This window comes from Pseudopodoces humilis, chromosome 5 (genome assembly GCF_049639895.1).
Source record: "Pseudopodoces humilis isolate 2021_Gansu_Grassland_sample_001 chromosome 5, ASM4963989v1, whole genome shotgun sequence".
Taxonomy (NCBI): domain Eukaryota; kingdom Metazoa; phylum Chordata; class Aves; order Passeriformes; family Paridae; genus Pseudopodoces; species Pseudopodoces humilis.
Genome location: NC_142204.1, coordinates 51,479,588 through 51,504,169, shown reverse-complemented (window position 1 = coordinate 51,504,169; position 24,582 = coordinate 51,479,588). Strand labels below are relative to the sequence as shown.

Genomic DNA, 24,582 nt, shown 5'->3' with positions numbered 1-24,582 from the left:
AGCTCCTTTTCCATCTGGTTTAAAGCCTTGGTTTTGAAGGGCAAAGTAAGATCCGAAGCAAAAGTCTAAAGATTTAAGAGTACGGAATTATTCTTCTTAGATTAAGGGCAATAGGCTGGGCATTCTATCTCATTTTACAGATCCTTTAGTCAAGCCATTTAGAAACACATTCTGAGTAATGAAAACATCCAAATGAAATTGGAGTTATGTAAGCAACACATCTGGGACAGGTATTAAATACTACAAATATTGCCAGTAGCTGAGAACACTTGCTAGGCTAAGATCTTTACAAATGGTACATATGTTACAGTTGGGGGTTTTTTATTCATTACTGATAAAAAGTAAAAAAAAAGCTTCAGAGGAGGGAAACCAACAATTTCTGTAAATGCAGCTTTGACAGTGTTTTGTATCTTGAGAAGCAATGGATCCATTTTCAAACAGAAAATAACTGTGATCTTTAGATTAGAATTGAATGATTAAGTTAATAAAGTAATCATGTAATATAAAACTTTATTATCATTACAGAATGTGGGTGTTCAACTTAATCACGTTACCTTCATTTTTAATTGAGCTGTATATAGTCTCCTTAATGGAAGGCTTGTTTTTTTTTCCTTGCACACTCAATATATTTTAATTGAACACCTGATTCTTGCCATCAACACATTAACATCTGGACATTGTTTTATGCATATATGTACACTGATTAAAACTCAGCAGAGAAGTAGATAATGGGAAAATAAAATGACAACATTGTAGAACATTTTCAGCCATTTTTTTATTATATATTGTGAAGCTTTTAATTATCTTATTCATTTAATTAGTCCCACTGCTTAGGTCATTTTTTTTATTGATATGGCATGTCAGCAACTTCGCTAATTGGCACAAAATGGCATATGACTAAGCTGTCTTGTCTAGTTTGGTCCAAAAGAATTTCTTACGTTTCTTCACATTCCTAAGACTTTTTATTTATTTATTTCACGATCTCTTCAACAATATAAAGAATATTTTGACAGAGAGTCTTGATTTAAAATTTAATATTTCACTCTTCATTCTTGTTTCTGAGTAAAAGAAGATTCTAAAGAAAACATTTTTTCTTCCTAACGTGTTTTAGCACCAGAAAATAACACTACATTTTGTAGCTTTTAAAAAATTTTATTCTTCAGAGAGAAAATTATTTTAAAGCATTTTTTTATCATTAAGACTTTAAGCCCAGTTTGTCAGCATTTACAAATTTAGTCTGGAGGGAAGGCAACAGTCCTGTGCCATTGCAGCAGTTGTGCTTTGGGGGTTTAGGGATCTGTTTCACACTGTTCTGTTTTAAACCAGTGATTTCACAAATCTGACAACTCTGGAGTATAGATGAGCTCAAGTTATATAAACATATTAGTTCATAATATTAATTTCCTGTTGATTATTAACACACCTTATAGCAACAAAGATTTTATGTAAATGTAATTGATAAAAAAAGATTTTTTTTATGAGAGAATTTCTTTGAATAATTGATTATAGACTTGCCCCTAATTTTCGATTGTTCTGTTCCAAACTATCTTTTATATTTTTCTTAGCAGATGTAACATATTTTTTACTCAATAATTTCTCAAGATGTGTGTAGTATCTCTGCACCAGGCAAAAAAGATTACAGTTTAACTAATTAGCATTTATTGGTTTACCAAATACTGATACTTCTGCAAATTATTTCTATGCTTTTTGAGTTGTTGGATAATCTTTATAATGTATGTGTTTGACTGTGTTGGCACTTCAGCAGATGAAGTAACTCATCATTATGCATTGAATGCTCTCTCCCTAATTTCAGAATAAATGTATTATTAGTATGTATGGCTCTGTGCTCCCACAGATTCATGATTTGTGGAACAATAAGAAATCTTAATAATTTACAATACTCATTTTAAAACTATTTTAAATATAAGTTTCACAGTCCTTGCCCTGAAATGAAATTTAACCACTTCTTGTGATGACACAGTGGCATTTTCTTTCCTCTTCAAGTTACAAACAGGTAACAGGGGTCGATTTGAATCAGATTTTTTTATGTCTGTGCCATGGCATTGTACATGTCCTGACATCCACAGGAGGGCAGCATGGTTAAATCAAGGGAGAAGATGGGAGTAAAATTATAATGCAGCTAAATTAATCTCACTTTGGATTGCATATATTATCTTTTGAAAGTGTTTTTAATTGAAAAAAGTTGAAAACAAAAAAATGTTTTCCTGCCCAGTATAGGTAAAGGAGCTGCCTGTTAATTTTAGAAGTTTTTAAGTGTAGCTTCTTAGTACCTATAAACATGAAGTTTTCTTTGTATATACATGATCTATTTTGGAAGGTTTTAAAATATTTAGTGTGGGAGCTAGTAAAGCCTAGTTGAAAATTTAGCTCTGCAAATTCCAATAAATTCTGTCATAATATTGTGATAAATCAAATATTTGGAGAGTAGAGGTATTCTTATATGTTTACAGGACACAGGAACTGCTCTATTCTCTAATGCTTGACTGAGCTATAGCAGGAAATTAGTCCTTTTATGTATGTGTGTCTAAATATATATATATATATATAAATATATATAAATACAAATATATGTATATGCACACAGACATATGTAAAATTCTGTTTGGGGAAAGAGATTAAAAAATATCAGTCTTAGATTTGAACAATAACTATGAGTAATACTGAAAATACTAATTGCAATTTTTGTTTTCAAATTGATCACCCAAACTGCCATAGAAGACATTTTATTTGTTTTATTTACATCTAAATGCCATTTGTCAAAAAATATTTCTAAAACTTGAAGTAAGGAGAAGCTACTTAAACCTCTCCTCGCCTCCAATTCATCAGCACTACAGCTTCTATTTTCTCCTAGATTATATGGATTTTAAAAAAATATATTTAATGGCAATTTTATAGGTGAATATCACTGTAGTACTGCAGTTCTGGGGAGACTGTTATTTGTCAGACGAGTCTGTGCAGCAGCAATGGACTGACCCCAGTAGATGGCTCTGATGTTCCCTCACAGGCAGCATTCTGTATTCCTAAACCCCTACAGTCACAAATCTCTTCCAGTTTAGTAACTCCAGTGGGAGAACAGCATTTGAATGTTTTGTTTTCTACATATTTGTTATGATGAACTTTTGACAAAGAGCAGATCTGTGCTGTTTTTATAAGCTTATATCTTTGTTGCATAGCTTTTTTTTTCCCCTAACCACCACCCAAACTGAAACTATCTTAGGAATTTTTTCCTAATTATATTAATCAATTTTAAAAATCCTAAGTACCCGGAAGAAATACATAAGGAACTTTCTCAAAGGGGATATATTTTTCAGTGATGCATTTATTTTGTTTTCTGGTATTAAGTCCTGCAGAAATCACTTTTAAATTGTTTGCTTCTGTGTGGCATTTCCAAGGATAAGCCTCCAGTCATGTTAATGGTTCTAAAACAAATTCCTGTACACTGAAATCTCTCTCTTCCAGTGCCACAAGACAATCGCTGAATTATACTAGTGGGTGCCAGTTTCAGTGTGAACCGTACAAGCTGCTTTAGGCACAGCTAGTTGAGATGTGGAACTGTGCTACTGGGTGTAGATTTTAAAAGTTTAAAATGGTTGAAAAAATCATTGTGGAAATTAATTTAAGCAACTGTTACCGCTGAAGATGAATAGATCACGCGGACACAGGTCGAGATGCAGTGGAAAGAAGAGCGGAGTTTATTTTTCCTCACAGGATTTATAGGTTTCTGACTATGGCCAGGGATTGGATGGTCAGGATAACACTTTCCCACTGCACTGGCCATGAGAGATGCCCATCACAAGACGTGTAACAGAAGGAATGTACACATATCTATGTTTACATTTACTGTCCTGGGAAAGTCCTTAGAAAACTATGTTAGCAAGCTCAGAAGCTGAGTTTTCAGGGCGACAAGCAACAATCCATTCAAAAGTTACAAACACCAAGGCACCATTTCTAGATGAAGAAACTTCTAGGGATAGTATCAGCATGAGTATATGAGGAGTTAGTGGGAGTGTAAACCTGAATGCTTCCCTCCATGCCCTCTTGACAACAAGGCGCAGGCCTGAAAGTGCTTCTGAGTGGCCACTTCTATGTTCTTTTGAAATGTTTCTTCTAAAGTGACATGGAGTCAGAAGTCTATTTGTTTCTCTGGCATCTTTAAAATATATTCTGTATAGGAAAGTTTTTTAAAAACGGGTATTTTTAGAGAACTGATTTGCTGGGTCATACTATGAAAGCTTTCTTCCTTGATTTTACCCTTGTATTGTGATCAAAAGATGGCCAGGAGTGTAAAAGTACTTTTTTGAATCTAGCTTTTGATGAAAGTATCACCTACAGGTGTTGTTCAGCACCAGCAGGTTTTTTGAGGCAGAATGACTCTTAGAATATTAGATTAACCTTAGTGTCTTGGACCAAATATTCATCTAACATGTCTTCCACTGTGGCCAGCATCAGATGCCTTGGAAAATTTATGAGTAATTTCAGTATTCTTTCAGACTCCACCCATCTGCAGATGAAGGACTTTTTGAGCCAGATACGACTCTTGGCATATGCAAACATTCATTGCAATGAAAGTTCTCTTTCGCAACCTGCCCAGGAATACCTAAAATACACAATGAAATGTAACTAATTTGACTTCATGGAAACAAGCCTCAACGGTGGCACTGCTGTGTAAGGGTGGAAATTAATGTCTGGTACAGTTCCTACATTCCTTAGAGGTGCTCAAGACACCATGGAGACAGTCCACCCCACTGATACACAGGCAGTGTTGTGTTTTCTTGCTGTTGGATGCTGGGTAGGAAGAAAAGTGGCATTCATTGGATCCAATGTTTACATGAAGTCTGCTAAATTAAGAGGGAGTTTTCCAGTGTATGAGAGCATGAACTGTCAAAATTTAAATCCAGAAGAAAATAATATCATTCCCATAAAAAGCTTTTTATTTTGGCAACATGGGGAGAGACTTCCATTCAAAGATGGTGTATGAATTCCAAAAAGGTTAATTGCATTTTTTGCCACTGCTGCTTAAATTGTGCTCTAGTGCTTTTCGTTCTGGATGGTTCTGTAGTTACACAATGAAAAAGAATTGTTTTCTGCCAACTGTGCCAAACATTTTGAAATCTCTATAGTCAATGTCATCTCTAATCATTATTAGCTAAGTTCAGCTATTGCATCCACAGAAATTTTACCTCATAGAATTGGCTGAAAAGAGCAAACAGATTTATTAATCCGAATTGTGCTTTAGAATGAATAATTTTGCCAGGCTGTAAATAACAAACATTTTCCATGAATGTCACATGGTTGACTTTTCATGATTCCTAGGTATAGAAAACCTCATCTATATAATCTCTTTTCATGCAACTAGTTACAACAGCTAAGTTAGGAGTCTTTGGACCATAGGGATCTGGGAGAGCCCAGGGAGATAGAAGGGTGTTTCCAAAGGGTAATTTGCAAAGTTCTGGAGAGGAAATATACCTTGAGCACTTTACACTGGATCCCTACAAAATACAAGGGAAACATCATCACTGAAAGTGTCAGAGTGGAGTTGCAAAGACAAATATATTTAATTTGATGTTTCACTCTAGAACTTTTTTTTTTTTTTTTTTTTTTTTTAATCATAGGTGTGTTGCGTGTTTTAAGACACAGTTAAAAGGCTGAACAGCTTTACAAGCTTCTGAAATGCATTTTCCAACTTCTGGAAGATAAGGGCTGTTGTGAGGCTTTCCTGAGTGTTTCTTCTGGTGCACTAGGACCTCAAATTTTGAACAGTCTTGCTCTTTTCCACTTTGGTTTCTTTCCCAACAGAAATTAATGTGGAAATACTAACCTCCTGCACTGGACATGTTGTGAGAAGTAATTGCTTGGTTTATAAAGCACTTGAGAAAGTGTCAAGTAATGCTCCTATTAGGAGAATAATGCTATGTAAGTGAGTACTTGCTAAACTGATTTGTTTCAAAGCTTTGGTGATGCTTTTAAGTGGTGGTTTTAATTGAATTCTTTTAAGGATTTTTTAAAAAATACAGCTGTCAAGCTATCAAGTATTTTAAAAAATAGTTTGAAAACATCACATCATTCTGCTTAAACACCTTTTATGTGCACAAATTAAAGGGCTAGACTCATTCATTATCATAATTTCTGTCCTTCATTTCAAATCACAAATAGTGATACCAAGTTTAACATGCCTCCTTATGCCTTTGCTAAGTTTAGATATACCACATTACACTAATTCATAAGTACTTTAAAATACTTACTCGTGATAATGACAAGAAATTTTATGAAAATACTTAGAATTTACTGTCTTTAGGATGAAAATGTATGTATCTCATTCTTCTAATACGCTTTATTAAAAAAAAAATCTCTGCTGAGATCTGTATTCTTTATGAAATTAAAATTATATCAGTGTAAAAATGCAGTGAAAAGAAGCACATAACCAGTCAGAGATAATCAAAGCCAAGTATCATTCCTGAAGGAGCTCACAGCTCTTGCTGTCCTCTACCACCAAAGTTTTCAACTCCTTTTGACTGTTTCCATCAGTGGATGTGTATGATCTAGAAACAAAAATAAATTTTTCATGCCAACAAGTTCTCAGAAATTTAGGCTTTCTAGATCACAAATAAAATCCCTACCCGGCTGGAAAAAAAGGTTATCAGTTTTTTCTATCTGATTGAGTGCCATGTGCTTCCAGTGACATGGAGAGATATCTAGGCTGGACACCGAGCTGCTTCTGGGTGCTCAAAATGCATGCAGGTTTTTTGAGGTCTGTCAGTGTTAAGAACTGTTTCCACAGCCAAAGTGAATGCTCAAGAGAGAGCAGTGCAATTTAGTTTTTTTCCACTTCAATATCACAATTTAAATTTAGGGTTTCACTTTGAAAACCAGTCTCTTAGCTCCTGCTTTCTGTGCTTTTTTGGTCACAGACTGTTACCTTTTTACATGAAATTAAACCAACAGATCCCCTTCAGGGGTATACACATATATACTGCAAAACGCTGGTAGCTGTTTTGTCCCTGGGTTCAGTTTAGAGCTAGTCCAAAGTAAACTGCCTCTAGCAGCACAGAAGGTGGATGTCAGCTCCTCAGCACCAGCTGTTTTGCAGTAGTGCTGCATTACCTGTTTGTATTGCAATTAGATTTCATTAGAATCAGAGTGCTTTCTACATTTATGTTGCATCTGAAGGATTTCATTCTTTTATTGGCTGGAATTCTCTCGAGGCTAAAGGATGTTTTCCTGTCTTTACAAACACTCACATTTACATGCCAAATAGGTTTCATGATATGACATAAATTAGATTAATAATTCTCAAGTTGCCATTGTAGTTACTTCACAGGTTCCGTAAGTACCAGAATGCATATTCACAATTGGTGAAGCTCTCTAGAGTGCAGTAAGATATCACTGTTAAAGAATCTAGGGATATCAGATTCTCCAGCGTTCTTAAACTATTTATACTCTAAGTGAAAAGTGTTTAGCAGGGAAAAAAGCCACACATTTTCCTGTTCATACAATGAGTATCTTGCTTATTGGAATAAATGGAACTGTCTTCTGTGGCTGTGATGTTTTTATTACTTGACATTCTTCAACATTTCTTTATCCTTAGCAGGCATAATTACAGTAGTTTAGGCTGATTTTTTTTCATTCCATCTGTTGAAGGCTTATTTAGTTCTCTATCTCAAGAGCACAGAAAGGACTAAAATGAATCTGAAAATGTTTACAGCTAGGTTTCTTATGACCCAGGTCATATTGTTGTCTTGAATCAGTTTTCTCCTTGTCCTCAACAGAAAACAAAAAAATTTCTTAATCTTGCAGGGTTAAATAAAAGGAGGAATGCAGTGCAAGGAGGATTCCTTTTATGCAAGGCTCGGGATGACTGAAAGTGCCTGTGGGCATTTGGTCCCCATTGGCTCTCTCAGCGAATGCAATGATGCCCACAGATAGCCTGTATTGTTGTCAGTTAAATGGGATCATGAGTGTCTGAAAGGTGTTTGAGAATGAACTGAAAATCATTTTCACAAGTGGATGATTACTTCTGCCACATGTTAACCGAACTCTATCAGAGTGGCCCAGATTTTTGAGACTGCATTAATTGCTCTTTCAACCTTGACTGAGGTTTCTCTTTAAGAAAGGCCTTTGCTGGACTAAACTGCTACACGTATTGATTTTTCTTTCTATATTTTTTTCATTGTTTGTGATAAATGAAGCCTTTTACAAGTAGAGAATTTATCATTCAAGATGTAGATAGATTGCTTCATTCCTTAGAATAAAAAGGCTGGTCTAAAAATGATCTCTGTAGAAGGAGTAAGTCCATTCTCATTTCTCCCTCGGTGAATAGCTCCGGTATTCCACACACAATTATGCTTTTTCAGCTATTCATTAGTGCTGATTTTTTTCATCAAAAAGTGGAACCCTGCACTCTCACAGTGAGGTGAGGACGGAGCAAATAAGCTGCCATCTTCCTTCCTGTGTATGTCATCACATAACTGAAACTAAACTATTATATTTAACAACGTGGTTTTGCATTTTGGTAGCACTTTGAGAAATGCACTTGGAGACATAGTCAAGCTTTATGTAATTACAACGTGATTATGCCCAGACTTCTTGATTATTTTACTTGTTCTGTTTCTGGAGAAGAAAATGATGCTGACTGAGATGAGATGATACATAAAACATTTTTATCTGGGTGTTTCTGTGTTTTGTATTGGAAATGTAATTTCTGATAATTTTATTTGTTTTCCAGGAAAACTAACTTTAAACATTAAATGAGAGTTTTTTGTACCATGTTGTAAGCGTTGTGAGGTATAATCATGTAATTCTGTGACTTCATACAAATCCAATTTTTATTTTTTCATTTGGGAGTGAGTGAATATTAAATAATATTGAAGAAAAGAGGATTCCAGAATTGTTTTTAAAAGAAAAAGTCTCAGAAAAGTGATTGCATAGTTTGTACATTTGGTTGCATTTTCATGTTACTACAAAACATGTTAGAAAATCTTCACGTTGGGGTGGCACTTAACGACTCAACATATTTAATCAAGAAAGGTCCTATTTTTTATGTGGTTAGTAAAAGCAGCTGTATTAGTCTTAAGTTACTGGAAATTATGTGGGTAATATAAGAAAACTGAAGAAAGCAACCACACATGCATACTAACTATAAATATGATTTCTAATGTGCACATGTGCAGATATAGATGTTATGTATACATGTCTCATTTATTATATATTTTTACAGAATAGAAGTCTGCCATCTGTATGTGTTTCAATGTCCATGAAAACACCAATCTTTTCTCCTTGTCAGAATATTTATTAAACAGTCTCAAAACATGATCTTAAAGAGAAGTCAAAACAAATCTAATTACTGTTACAGTGTTCAGATACAGGGGAAGTATTTAATATCTTCCTTCCCTGTATTTGGCTGAACTTTAATAATTCAAGAATTATTTTGTATTGTCCCAACTTTGGAACCCAATTTAGAGCAAGAAAAATTGAAGCAAATTGTGTGGTTAGTGTTTAGAAATATGGAATTGTCACTTCTGAATATTGGTTTCTTGTTTGTATTGCACAAAATCTTTTGCCTAAAGGTACAGTGTTAGAATGAATGGCTGTTCTGTGTTTCTCGCTGCTGCTGGGAATGATTAAAATAGTCTGAGCAACTGATGCTGTGCATTTTGTGTACATTATTTTGGTTGGCGAGAGCGATTGTGGCTTCTGGGTGAATAGAGGTACACTTATGGGTACAGAAATAGCAGGCTGCAGCTCTGTGAGTTTGTGACTGTGACATTCTGTTCTGGTTGCAGTTCTGCCCTTTACCTGAGACTCATGAAAAGTTATGCAATTGCCCATCTTAAAAATAAAACATTCTTCAACTTAGCTCTAAGACTTAACTCACTTCTTAATCTGACTTAGCTCACTTCTTAATCTGTTAACATATTAATTTTCTGCTCCAGTTGTGAAACCCAAGTGTCATTTAATTGTGAAAACTGGCTATTGTAGATATTTTCTGTTCCAGACATCAAGTGCAGTTTCTACAGATCCTAGGTATTACTGTGTCTACATATAGGATGGTTCTTGAATATTCTTAGGTACTTAGCTTCCTTTTTTTTTTTTTTTTATTTAATTTTTTTTTTCCCCCAGATAGAAAATTAATGAGGAGAGGCTCAAAGAAGACTCTAGAAGCTGAGGTGGGTCCTTCCACCTAAAAATGTTAGACTTTTGAGTAAGAATTAATCTCTTTATCTTTCAGGAGCAGAGACACTTAAGATGATCACAGGATTTACCCCTTGTAAATGGCTGAAACTTTGTACATTAGGAAAAAACTGGTACCATTAGAGATGGCACTGGAAGAGGGATTAATAACATATTATAACTGTTTGTTCATAGTGATTTGTAAAACCAGACAGCATAAGTCTTCTCTTTGCATTTCTGTACTAAATCCCAGCTTTGTGCCATGAGTATTATTTTCCTTGTTACCTGGTATTATGTAAGATCTGTGAATTTTAAAGTTAGGTACTTAATGTTCCACTCCTTTGTTTCCCAAGGAATCTCTTATTTAACACCTTAGTTGGAAGTGATTTATAGGAGGAATAAAAGTGCACATTGCTATTTCATTTATTTTGTGTGCTTTATTATTTTATGCTTTCGGATTTACTGTATCTTATATCCTTTCTACCTGTACTGCAGAACTATAGGTGGTATATCTTACATGAACAGTAATTTAAAAGGCAGCCAAGTAATATAAAAACATCACCTTTTCTGTGATAACTAATGTTCTTTTAAGACCTCTTTTTTAAAAGCACATTTCTGCAGCATGATCAGTTAATAATGAGAACAAATTAGCATAGAGTTTCCAAGATTGGGTTATTCATTTTCTGATATGCAAGAGGCAAGAAGCCTTTGTTAATCTATGGCTTCTTTACAGTCTTTTAAGACATGCCAAGGGGGTGGGAATATGGTCAGGATGTCTTTGAACTATAGCTTTGGGGGACTGTGTATTTTCAACTGTGTTTCAAAATACAGTTTCAAAATGGGGCAGTTGCCTTCTGACATATATCTGAATAAAAAACCTTCTGACATAAAAAACCTTCATGGTACTCCAGGGAATGCAGAGGGATGCAGTGGCAGAATCACCATGAAGAACAGGGCAGTTTTAGGACTGAGAAAGACCAAAGGCCAACTGTGACTTTTTACTTTTCTCCCTCAGGTCACTAAACTTCGAGGCTGTGTGAAATTTGTAATTTATTTCCCCTCCACCCTCTGACAATCGTAGAGATTAGCATGGCAATAGCAATGTTGTGTTTTGGGGAAAGCCAGTGCTCTGAAACATGTATGAAAAGGAAAACAGTTTGTATTTTGTGGGAGGTTGTGTGACCATAAGTCTGTGAGGTAAATGCTTCCTTAGTTGCAAAATATTATAAATTTGAAAACAAACCCTAGTAGGTCTTTTTTTTTTTGTACTCTTTCTGACATAACCCTTTCTTTTCACTAAACTTAAAATAGTCACAGAATTAAGAAGTTAAAAAGACTGTGGCAAGATCTGGACTACACAAAGAAAGCCACATCAACCGGTAATTGTGTATACAAAGCCGATATTTTTCAACCTCATATGAAGGAAAAAGCAGAGTAACCAAGTAAGGTAGTCCTTCAATGCAGGTGTAGCAGAAGTTGAAGAAGGACAAACGCTGGTGTCATAATAAAAAGGGAGTCACTACATAACCTGAAAAACAGCAATTAATAAGCAGTATGATGAACATTTATTTTAGACATAAATTTGTCCTTTGTGATGCCCAGTGTGGGAGAATACATTTCTGAGAGTACACCCAGGAGAGGTATAAAAAGGTTTTGCCTTCATCTTGCTTACTCATTTCACATAAGATGTTGGTTTATTGCTCTGTTTTCTGACTGAAGTGCAAACTAGTGGGCAGCGAAGCCGCAGGAGTGAGCAGAGGGCAGCAGACCATATTCCCTTACCAGAGAGGCCCATGTTCATCTGTCAGTCATCTGACCAACCATCTCCCATCCTAGTTATTGTAGCTACTTCATAGTGCATGTGCCAGCGTCCTCTGCAGAGTGCCCTGTGAAGCCAGCGTTCATTGGTCTGAGCAAATTGCTCTGCCTTTGACCAGATGTCCTTGACAGAAGCTGGCCAGACAGAAGGGGCATCTCACAGGTAATATTTTGCTCTCCTGCCAGGTTTTAAGCAGCAGAGCCTTACCACTTGTGGGCTCTTGTTTACAATCTCACAGCTTATCCTTTTCTTCTTGCTGTCTTTGTTAACAACAGTGTAACACGACCACAGTGACAGAAAAAATGTCACTATAATGCCGGGAAACTCACTGGGTAATGAGTGCTCTCTCTACCACCAAACAGTATCAGCATCTGTGGTTTTCTCATCTCACTGGTTGGTACTCCTGATTATGTCCTCTGATTCAAGGCCTGGAAATTGCTAAAGTGACAAGGAGTTTTTGTAATCTAAGAGCCTTTATAGTGAAGTGCTTCTGTTTGGGAAATTAGATTCTACTTTACTCTGAAAAAAAAATTTAATCTTGTATGTCTGCTGACATTGTGTTATATGAGCATTTTATCACACTGTCTCTGGGACTGACTTCTCACAGACTAAATAAACACTATCAAATCTGTGGAAACCAAGCAATAAAAACTTGGAACTAAAAACTTAGGAATAAAGAAACATAAAAAGAATAAAAACTGTTGGGAACATCAACTTTTCTAACATTTAGTATTTCTGTGTAGTCAAAAGTGTTCCACTTTAAGCTACTTTTTCTATTTTTCAGATAAAATTGGTGAAATAAAAAGTGGTAAGCAGGTTAATCTTTGCAAACATGTTTCTGATTTTTGTCTTGAGTGAAAAGGAATGTCTCTTTACATTTTTATGATACGAGTAAATAGAAGAAAAATCACTTTTTATATATGACAACATTTTTATATATGAAGAAACAGCTCAGTAGACAGAGTAAATTAAGACATAGGTTTGGTTTTGGTCCTCCTAATGTCATGCTTCTTAGTAATGGAAAACCACTGCCTTTATTGTTTCCTTTGCAGGTACTTGTATGCTCTAGGACAGAAGGTTTGGAAGCGATGGAAAAAACGCTACTTTGTCCTTGTTCAGGTTAGTAGTTAGCCATGAAATGTCAATAAAATAATTCTTGGTCTATAAATTATGTATGATTTCTGGAGTAGTTTGTAAATCAGTATCTCCAGGCAACACATGCAGTACTACTCCAAGCTTCTTGCAGCACGGAGACATCCAGCTTATTTTTCTTTTTTAACTTATATACCTAATAAACAGAAATGTTACCAACTTTTGCACATGTATAAATGGGTCCTTACACTGAGCAATGTTTCAACTGAAGCCTAGAAGTTTCTGGATGAAATTTTTGTGACCTTGTAATAGTCTGTTGACGGCTTTTTACCAGCACTCAATTAAAAATAAAGTAATTTTTCACAAAATGGATTGTACTTACTGTTTAATTTATTCCATCTCAACAAATATTTCCTGCCTTTGAAATTAAAACAATAATACTTACATTAATAACTTTTTCTGTTTTTTTTTTTTAAATCAGGCTATTTTTTTTATTCCTTGCAATATTCAATTGTTATATATATAATTGTTATAGAAAATATGGTGTAGTAGTTGTTTTTGGCCAAAAAAAAAAAGTGCTAGGTTAATATTTTACAACTTTTTGTCCAATCACAGAATTGTTAGTATTTTCACATGCTAGTGAATGGTGTTATTGACTTGAGATAAATAGAATTGTAGATTTTGAGTGGTCAAAACAGAGAAATCAATGACTTTAGGAAGTCTTTGGAAAAAAGTAATAGTCTTCTGTTGGTGTTTGTCTTCAGATTACATTTTATGTTCTTCATGTTAAGTTCAGAGAATGTTGTTCTGTCTCCTTTGTTTTATTGACAGAAAACTCTTAAAGTCTGAGTCTCCATAAGTATCATACAAAGGTTAAAACCTGTTAATGAGGCTTTTCTAAGAAGAAAAATTTCTCAAACTACTTTATAGAAAGCCTGATTATCACTCTGTCAGTCACACTTACCTGGTCTTCTCCTACTCCTAAGTGATTAAAGTCAGTAAAAAAATATTACTGAACAAGTTCTTTAGAATGTTAAAAGCCAAGAGTATTTGAAGGAGATCCTGTAAAGTCTACAGAATTCATTTGGGTTCTGATTTTACCAAGGTCCTTTGTGAAGAGATCAGGACATTTTGTGACTACTAATATTTGTTGGGAAGATCTCTATATAGGATAGCTGTTAAGGCATGGCTGTGAACAGAAAATAATTTCAAGTTGCAAAGGAAAACAGGAAGACTACATGCTCCCTTGTCCTTCATGATTTTCCTTAATGCTCATCCTACTTGTCACTCCTTTCACAGAAAGAATGAACTTGTTCTTTTCCTCTAAGCCACAGGTGCCATCTGATTTATAAATTATACATCTAAGAGACACATAGTCTTCATGTGTGTGCAATATGGAACCATCATCTGGGAGACCTGTTTATTCCAGTCAAGTTAATTTTAACTATTTTCTACTCTCTATGCTGAAATTGAAATACTTGAGGAGAATATTACAGGAATTTTCCTACTGTGATGGGATTTAGTCATCTATTTAATTTTAAAACAGCTATCAGTTCAATAAAGCTATATAAAAAATACAGTGTTAAATCAATATTTACTGTGCAGACAGCTCTGGCTCATTTATATAGTCCTGCTGTGATACATTCAATTGCAATAAGCTGAAGCCAATAGATGTGAAATAAGCATTCAGTAATGAACCAGTCTGTCGTATTGATATATTATTGACATATTGACAAGACTTCCTCTATAGATTAACTTTTAGTTTACAGTAGTAAAATATCAAGGACATGAAATTCAGTGCCAGAACAGAGGCTACCAGTATGGTTTACACACACTTTGAAAATTTAACTCAGTTGTGACATTAGATGAATAATGTTGATTTTTTCAGAGTGTGGTGTGAGTAATGTGCACCTTCATTATTGCTGCACCTATTACAAGTTGTTAGTGGTTTCTGAAAGAACAGCTCAGTGTTACAGAAAGGTTACAGTATCTGGAAATTTTAACCTCTTCATTTTATTTGATTTTTATCCTTTAGTATCCAGTCACTTCTCTAAAAGGTTATTAATTTAAAACCAGAAAAAGACAGAGACGTAACACGGTTGGTAAAAAGCCTCAGCTGGACCTGATGTGTTTTACTTAATTTACTGTCTAGTATGTTCCTCCAGTAATTGGAATGCAGATCCACTTCTGTCATTTTAATTTCACCTGGTCAAATGTTTGAAAAGTCAGTCATTTGTTTCATGGATAATTTTTTTCGAAACACACAAACCACGCAGGCTAATTCTTGCTGCTGAACTCCTGGAGCGGGCTGCCCAGTGATGGCCTGTAGCAGACACCACAGAATCAGCTGCCAGGTGTGCAGTAGCATTTCCTCCCAGCACATTAAAGAGTCTTTGTGCCCTGTGGGAACATTCCTCAAAAGTCACAATCACTTTTCTGTACCTGTCTGTCATAAATGCATAGGCTGTTGGGTTTCCCCCTTGTTACAAAACAGGTAGTACAGATGCTAGTCAGGTGTTTGGACATCTGGAAAATAACAAAATTCAAGTAAATGCAGTTGTAGGAAGAGGATTGCCTTTTATTCTGTCAAGATAACCATTCAAGAGGACAAACTGGTTTTGTTTCTTTGTTTCTCTCTGAGAATGTGTTGTACATAGTCCTGACTTTTTGAGTACTCATTAGTCTAGGAAGTGTTTATGCTAATTTGCTGAATTCTCAGGCAAAGCTCCATTTACTACTAATAATACACTTAAACTCAGTCATGGATCTATATTAAAAAGTGTTATTTCAGACTGTGCTGGTGATTCTCTTTGTAGTAAGTAAGAGCAGCCACTGACAACCATAAAGAAAAGGGTTGAAGAGACTTCAAGTGTAAATAAATGAGGCAAGTTCTGTACTTATTTATTTTGTTGAGACTTTTTTTCCCAAAAAAACTTTTCTGAACTTCTTCTGTTTCTTTGATGAAGAAACTTCAAAATGACTCATTTTCAACAAGTGAGGTGAAAGTCAAAAGATCAACAAAACAGTCAGTCAAAAGATCAACAAAAAGTTGAAGTCAGCAATCATGACTGATTGTTCCTTTAAAATAAGAGAATGCATTTGCAATATGTTCAATAAAATAAAATCGGCATCATTACAATGTGTGTCTTTTATAGTGGTAAGGATAAAAATGAATAAAGATGCATAACCCAGATCTTGCACAAGTTTATCTTCAAAAACATTCAGTGGTTGAAGAAATCTGAAAAATATGGGCATCCTATGCACTTCCATGATTAGTGTTTGCTAGCTTCCCTTTTGATGGTTCAGACTGCCTATACAGTGTGGTTATGTGGAATTGTTGACATGAAAATGTGAGAGATTAATCTGGGTCCTTGCCAGCTTATTTCATTCAACCAAATGGAATAAATTGAAAAATGTTCTTACTACAGTGCCAGGTATCAAAAATTAAAATTGTAGATTCAGTTTACAAAGAAAAGAAAAGGAGGAAGCTCTCATTAAATATAATGCTAACTGCAAAGAATTTAGAGTTGTGTGACTAGCCAGCAGCTCCCTCCATGCTTGTCCTTGTGGGCAGGTATGGCTGTGGGACAAGAAGCAGGCACCAAGCAGTGGCAGAGGTGATGCTGCTGCCAGGCCTAGAGCAGAGGGCATGGCTAGGGATGAGCCCCATGCCAGGGTCCCCTCCCAAAGGAGACCACCAGCCCCGGCTGTCTCTGTCCACAGCCCAGATTCCCATTTCAATCTCCTGGGGCCATCGTCATCCCCAGCCCCACAAATGCCACAGCAGGGCTGGTCTCCAATTCCCCACATCCCAGTCCTTGGCCTGTGCCCAGGGCTGGGGCTGCTTGCTCTGCTCCTAGCTGGACCCTGTCTGCAAGGCCCTTCCCATCAGCCCAGGGATACCTTAAAATATTTAAACCAAAATATAGTTAATTTCTAAAATATACTATGAATGAAAGCAAAACTGTGGGCTCAAGATACAAATAGTGAGGTGAAACTCTTCTACACCTGTCATGTTGGAGGATGGGCTGGTTGCTTGTAGTAGTCCCTTTCTGGGCTAAAAATCTGAATTTTGGGGTAGACTAGATTGTTTTTTGTGTTTATGTATATTTAATGTGGTCTTGGTGTGCCCATTTAAGCAAACGTACAAAATCTGATGTGGAAAGCTGACAGTCAGTTTCAGTTGCCTGACAGTGTCCCTCAAATTCTTATCTCCTGTAAAACTGTCTTTGCTTAACTAAAGAAATAATTAAAACTAGAAGAGCTATGTTTAGTTTCTCTCCCTAGACTCCTGCTGTGGTTCTGGAGACATCAGTTTAGCATTTGAGGCCTGATGGCCACTTTACAGAGAGAGCTGTTGCACCTGTTCCTTTTCCTTGTACAGGCTGTGCCAGGGGATGTTCAGTCACCATGCACTGCATACACGTAGATAGCATAATCCTGTTTCAAAAAAGCCCCAGTACATAAAATAATGAAATATTTTTTGAGCATTATCCAGACAATTATCAAAATTCCATCCTTTTTTTCAAAAAGCATCAATCTTTTACAAAGAGTAAAGGTTCGGCGCCAACAAATATATGAATGAAGCTGAAGTCAGCTGTCCACATTTTACTTCAAAAAACATCATTTCTGAAGTTGTAGCCAAAACAATAAATTTAGGTAAGTTAGCTGAGAAGTCAGCAGTTGAAATAAAAATGATCCATTATATATCCGATGAGCTCCTTACCTATCTAATTCTAGCATAATTTTACAGATAGTTTAAAAAATGTCTGGTGGCTGGATGTCCTACAGTCCTTGGAGATGAGAGTTTCAGAGGTCCATATGCATTCAGCTCCCTTTAGTTTCAAGTGTTCACAGATTCACGTGCTCTTTCTTCTGGTCATCTTCTATAATACTCTTCATGTGAAGCTGGGATAACCTTGGTTTTGTTTCAGTGATTGTTCTTCTCCTCCCAGATATTACATTTCTTTCTTTATCATTCTTTATCTCTCCAGTCAGCTTTTCCTCACCTATCCTTACCATTTTCTATTCTGTCTACAGAGTCAAAAACCAGATTCTCTTCTTATTGCTTTATAAGTTTTTTGATAATTGCACTTGATGACAAGTAACTAATGTTGTCCGTGCCAGCTGCAAGCAGCTTGGCTTACACCATACATTATCCAGTGAGCCAAGCAGTGCAGGGGTGGGTCAGAACACAGATGTAAAAGGTACAGAGATTAGACTATAAAACCAAACTGAAGGTTCTGATGCTTGCCATCATAAACTAGAATTGGCCAGATGATATGTTCCTTTTTCCAGTTTCATGGTAATTGTGTCACTCCTTCTGCAAACAGCACTTTTATACATAAAAGTTCCTGTTTTCTGAGTTTCTTGGAATACAATTATTTTTTTCCTCTTACAATTTGAGTAATTTGGTCAGTACCACAATAATAAATATCTTCCCTACCAAAATCTAAATGGCTTTTCTTCATTTTTTCATAAAGCACCAGCCTAAAATGTATTTCAGGAAACTGCGGAGAGGTGTGCTTATGGTTTGTTTTGTTTGGAGTTTTTTTTTCCTTAATTTTGGCAGAAAGGGGAAAGCAGGAGAAATTTTACACTATAAATACTTCTGGGAAAGGGAAAAGAAAAAATTAAACTAGCTTTCATTTGTTCAGTGTAAATGAAAGCTAATTTAAACCATGGTACATTTGTTATACAGCTCTGAAATGCAATTCAGTAATTATGAAGTCCGTCCTTTTTCAGGTTAGCCAATACACATTTGCAATGTGCAGTTACAGAGAAAAGAAGTCTGAGCCTCAGGAACTGATGCAGCTAGAAGGATACACTGTGGATTACACAGCTCCCCACACAGGTACTTTTCATGATTTTGAAGTAGGATACTGAACCACAATGTATTTGTGTAAAATAGCTGTTTCAATTTGCTCATTTTCATCTAGCAGCAAAAACTCCCAAGGTTCTTCGGTCACTAGGACATTCTGATGTGAAAAATCACATTTTTAGAAAGAAGCTTGTTGTAAGACTAATGAAAAATAAACTTCACACTAAAGTTTCCTGAAGCATTGTAAGACCACATATAATACAAGGAAAAGTCTAGTAAGTCTTCCCCCTTCCTTTTTTTGATGGTGGTGGCATGTGGCAGTATACTGTGAAGTATATTCATAAATAATTTAGAAACCAAGACAAATTATGCCAATGCCTGTAAAAGACAAGTTACTCATAGTTATCAAAAATAAATTTGAAGATACAGAAAAATCTCCGCAAGTTAATATTAAAATGGAAGAGGGAAATCACATGCAGAGAAAAACAATTCTACCTATGCAGTGGAGGGTTACGAAATTAGGAGACTTCTGAGACATTAAAGATTGATCTTTGAAAATGTTGTGTCAATGTTTAGAATAATTGAGAAGGCAAACAATGCTCAGAAGGCATTTGGAAAACTGAAACAATTCTGTCATAAAGAAATCCTCAGCACAGCCATGTTGACTGTTGTGTCCTGTTCTGGTTACGTGCTCTCAGAATAAAACACTGCAATCAGGAAAAAGGACTAAGGAAGAGCAGCACTGATAAAGGATATGGAGCTGTCTCTGTTCAGTAAGAGATAAAGATGACAGGGATTTCCAGTTGGTAACATATTCTTCAGGAAGGAGAATACGTTAAAAAAATGCAAAATAGCATTTGGCAGAGAGAAGATTAATAAGTTGGAGCTGAATTTAAAGTGGAGTCATGTAAATATTTTATCCTGTGATTTCTATATTTATTCTACTCATGTTACTTCTTTGTATTCCCATTTGATCATTATAGCTCTTGATTTATCTTATTTTTTTGTCATAAATACCTATAAAATGTTTTAACACGCCCCTCCACACACACACATATCCGAGTAAAACCAATCATGTAATAAACATTGATGGTGATTTAGAAGTAACTTGCATTGATCAAGATTACCTTCTTATTTGCTGTTTCAGGTCTTCAGGGTGGTCGAATGTTTTTCAACGCTGTTAAAGAAGGCGATACTGTGATATTTGCCAGTGATGATGAGCAGGATAGAATACTCTGGGTTCAAGCCATGTACAGAGCCACAGGTCAATCTTACAAGCCTGTTCCTGCAAGTCAAGCTCAGAAGATGAATCTTAAAGGAGGCAATGCCAACACAGATATATCCCCACTTTGTAAGTTGGCTTTTCTTTCCTTTTGTGGCTTTGGTTTTGGTTTTAGATGGTAAAATATGTAGCAGCTCCCTCAATGAAGCTTAATTAAGCAGAACTTATTCACTAGGCAAATGTGTCTATTAGTTCATTGTTAGCCAGAAGCTCTTTAACTCAGATTATTATAAACAACAAGGGAAATCCTGACTTGCAGGTCATTATTTTTATTATAATCCATGAAAATACAGCAATTAGCTTCATATTCCTTACAATTGACCTATATATTACCATGGAGATGGTATTTGGTTTACATTTTATTTTTCATTAGCCAGCCAGTGTAGTGTTGAATAGAAAAGCATTAATCTATTCTCAGAATTTTTATAGATTTAGGTCAGCTTTATCATATATTGTATGTATTAGTTACCAAAAAATTGCTATGCAGACAGTACATTGTGAGTTGAAAGGCAATTGATGGGCTCCTGGATTCTTTTTGCCACATAGTATAATATTAAATTGCATATAAAAAATTCTTAAATTATTCAGGTTTGAATTTCTCTGAAGAAAGTTGATAAGAAGTCAAAGTAGATAGCATATATTAAACATATTTTAAATCTTCATATTATCTCTTTGAAAGTATTCTGTCATGTAGCTATCTGCACAAAGGAAGCACATTTAATTTTTTTTTTTTTTTTTTTTTAATGTTGTGGCTGAGTGCAATCCAAGAAGTTTTTGCAGTAGCCATCAAATTTCTGGAATATTATATGATTATTATACAATAATCCTTCTTCATTGTAATATAACCATACATGCATAGGGGTAGAAGGGAGACATAAGTTTTAGACTAAACTTGGTTTGGTGTCTGAAATCTGTAGCAGGTTGACCCAAACCCATTCTCCTCTCTCAGTCCGGCTATCACTCAGTCTCACGACCTTCTATTCATCCTGTAATCTTATATCAGTTTGCTTTTAGAGAACAGTAAAATATGCTTGCTAAACTTAGTAATATTTATCTAAAATCCTGAGGAGCTCTCAGTGTCATTGAGCTTTTCAATGTTAAGATCATTGAAAAAAGTTTAACCTCACAAAAGCACTGACATCTGTTTTTCATCTGAAACAATTTTGAAGGGAATTAATCTGAAACACTTTGTGTAGTAATCTTTCATTATGGGGCCATTAAGGTGAAGTAGGATGGAAGTAATGTTGCAAAAGCAAAGGTGGGGCAACAGCCAGGAGGTGATTCTGCTCAGCTCCTCCCAGTTCCCTGGATTCGTGCTGCGTGGTGGGAGCTCACTGTGTCACTAACGTCCCTGCTTCATGTGCATCAATTAGAAAGTACAAAAGTGACCTCGGACAGCAGGAGCCAAGGACTCGCAACTGGTTTTGGGCACCGTGTTTACCTGGAAGTAAAAGCAACTAAAAAACTCTGACCACAGGGCAATGAAAATTATAGAAAAAAAAGGTACAAAAAGCAATCACAAGTTTGGATATACTGAAATTGTGTTTTCAAAGATAAAATTACTGATAGTGTTAAAGAATTAAACAGAAGGATTGACACATCTTGATATTATTTTAGACATTATTTTAAAGGGACCACAGTTCTTAGGTGGAAGCCATAGAAAAAGTAAGGATTATTTTAAAGATGTTTTAAGGGAAGCTCAAAAGCCTAAAATATCATGTATTTTTCTGTCATGCTTATGTATCTACTTACACAGTCTCATACAACTGAACTGTATATAAATCAAAAATCCATGTTTAGAGTTATTATTTTCCTTTGGGTTTAATATACTTCAATGTTGATATTTTGTAATAATTCACAAAATAATTCATAACTTATAATAATTGATAAATTTCTTTGCAGTAGAGTAACTTGTGTAATTTAATTTAATGTGATATTTAGAACCATTGTTTGACTGATTTCTATAATACCCCAGGTCTCTCTACATGAGAAATTTTTTTTTATTTCATCTTTTGCACTTGAGGTAGAAATGGGCATAATCAAATTAATCACTTTTTAAGAAACTTCAAGAACTGGGCTTTTCAGATATAACCTTACATAATTTTCAAGAATCCTACTTCCTTTAAACATGTACCGTGCTGAATTCCTTGAGGTATAGTTTCACTTCTAAAAACACTCTATAGCTGACCTTTTGTCACATTTAAATAGATTCAGTTTCATGAGAAGTTCATTTTCTTTTCCCCTAGAAAAATGTCTGCATGAAGCTAAGTGTCTTTTATTTCTAATCAAGATATAACACGATGGACTCGAGAGCTGGCATATATTTGAAATGAAATTAATTTCCAATTTTTTCTTCTTTACTATGGTACATTTTTAGTATTGGGAAATACAGTTTTGACCATTACTATTTTTATTATTTTTATTTTCCTATTAATGCATAATTTAAGTATTTCCAGCCAATAGAAGATCACATTATTTTGGTCTCTGCAGTATATTATGCAATGCCATCCCCATGTACAGAAATCAGAAAACCAGCTTGGGCTTTGGGAAACAAATGTCAGTTAATGGCATTCAAACCTTGAAAGTCTGTCCCCATTTTCTTTATCCTCTAAGATGAAAAATCAACTCACCCTTGATAAAATGTTCAAAAAGAATTTTCAATAACTTGGAGAAAATTAAATATCTTTAAACTTCAGGATGTAGAAAAAAGTCAACTTGAGGAGAAATATTTCAATGTTTTTCTGTATTGTGTTTATAACATACCTTCTTTCATCCTGAAATTTTCTTGATAGTTATGAAAAGCATCTGAAAGTGGTATTTAACAGAATCAAACTACTGTTGTACCTGTCCAACTTCTAAAATGTATACTAGTCCTTTTTTTAATCTCTAAGTAACTTGGTATTGCAGTTTTGTGGTATTGGGTGACTCCAAAACAAAAGTGAGGACAGGCTAATGTAAGCAATGATCAAGAAAAGGAGACTGACCTTCAGTTCCACTGTTCTGCATAAGCATGTTGAATGAAAGAACAAAGTCTTTAAGGATTCATGATTGTAGAATAGCCAGAAGTTTCCCAAGGACATTAATGTTTCAGGGAAAGCACCAATGAAAAACAGATTAATTTGAATCACATAAAGGTTCAGGAAGTGATCCCTTTCTTAATGAGCAATGTATTAGGAGATATATTCATGCAATTGAAAAGGCTGCTGGAGTGTCTAGCACTGCTAATAACTTGTTCATAACACGGGAGTTAAAAGCAGCATATGAGGGAATTGTCATATCTTAATGAAGAAACACAAAGCCAAACATCATTCTGAACCCACACCCTCATGAGTTCAGACACAATCTCTTTCAATTAATTACATTTTTCGAAACAAACAAATAAAAGATATTTTTTCATTTGACATAGTTTTCTTGGCAGGTTTTGCAGCTTTACCTTTTGCACCAAAGCACCGTTCCCTTTTGCCATTTGGAAGAGTGGAGGAACTCCACCCTCCCTGCATGTTTCCCCATTCCCTTTTAATGTCCATTTCCTGCTGGCCTCCAACAATCCCTGTCCCCCTTCTAGAAAGAAAATGTTTACACCAGCCTCCACCACCTTAGGCAGACAGAAAGTCATCTGTGTGCTCTCTTCTGTACTAGTCAGGAACATGTAAAAACTATCTACAATCCGCTTCAAATCCGCCCTTCAACAAAGTACTGGCAATCAGTCCGTGTGGTATCCTCAGCCCGACAGTCAGGCCATGTGGGCCAGCTGCTTTCTCATTCTCTGCCACTTTCTCTGAAGAAGTTATTTCATGGCCTGGTACCTAAATTATAAAGTTCTGGGGTCACAGATTGGCTCTTTGGCCCATGTAGCACTTTGGAGTCCTGGTCAATGATCAGAAGTCAAAATGTTCCCAATGTAAGCTGTCACCATCTGTCTGGAGTGGCACTTGAAGGAATGTAATGCATGTCTTACCACTGTCTTTTCTAAACAGTTCCAGCCCCTTCTGGAACAGAGTCATAGTTCTTACCCTGCTAGTCTTAGTCTTTTAAATCTTTTTAATTTCTACAATATTAGATTGCTTGCCTCTACTGTCTCTTCTTTCCAGCCTGCCTGAGCTAGTTCAAATTGCTTTCACGACACTTAAAATCAAGCAGAGATGTTACTGAGAGCCACAAAAAGGAGGGGGTCACCACTCAGCAAGGCCAGTACCTGTAGTTCACCCTAGCACAGGGTAGATGATGCAGGAAATGTGTATTGGGTTCTGGGCTGGAACGGGGCAGAGATCTTGTGTAGGAATGCTAGAACCACTTGAGAATGTGCCATAAACATGAAATTCTTAATTCAGTCAACTCTGTATGAGCTGAGTCACTGAGGATGTGATGATTTTAATAGCC

At 35.6% G+C, this 24,582-nt stretch overlaps 1 protein-coding gene across 10 annotated transcripts in view; it reads left to right on the top strand.

Moving 5' to 3' along the window:
• Nucleotides 1–24,582, top strand: part of CADPS2 (calcium dependent secretion activator 2) — a 282,371-nt gene that overhangs the window by 160,257 nt on the left and 97,532 nt on the right. For all 10 annotated transcript variants that reach the window (XM_005519231.2, XM_005519232.2, XM_088054886.1 and 7 more), the window contains exons 9-11: nt 13,060–13,126; nt 18,845–18,953; nt 20,068–20,271. In XM_005519231.2, coding sequence (XP_005519288.1) covers nt 13,060–13,126; nt 18,845–18,953; nt 20,068–20,271 — 380 coding nt within the window. The remainder of the gene's footprint in view (nt 1–13,059; nt 13,127–18,844; nt 18,954–20,067; nt 20,272–24,582) is intronic.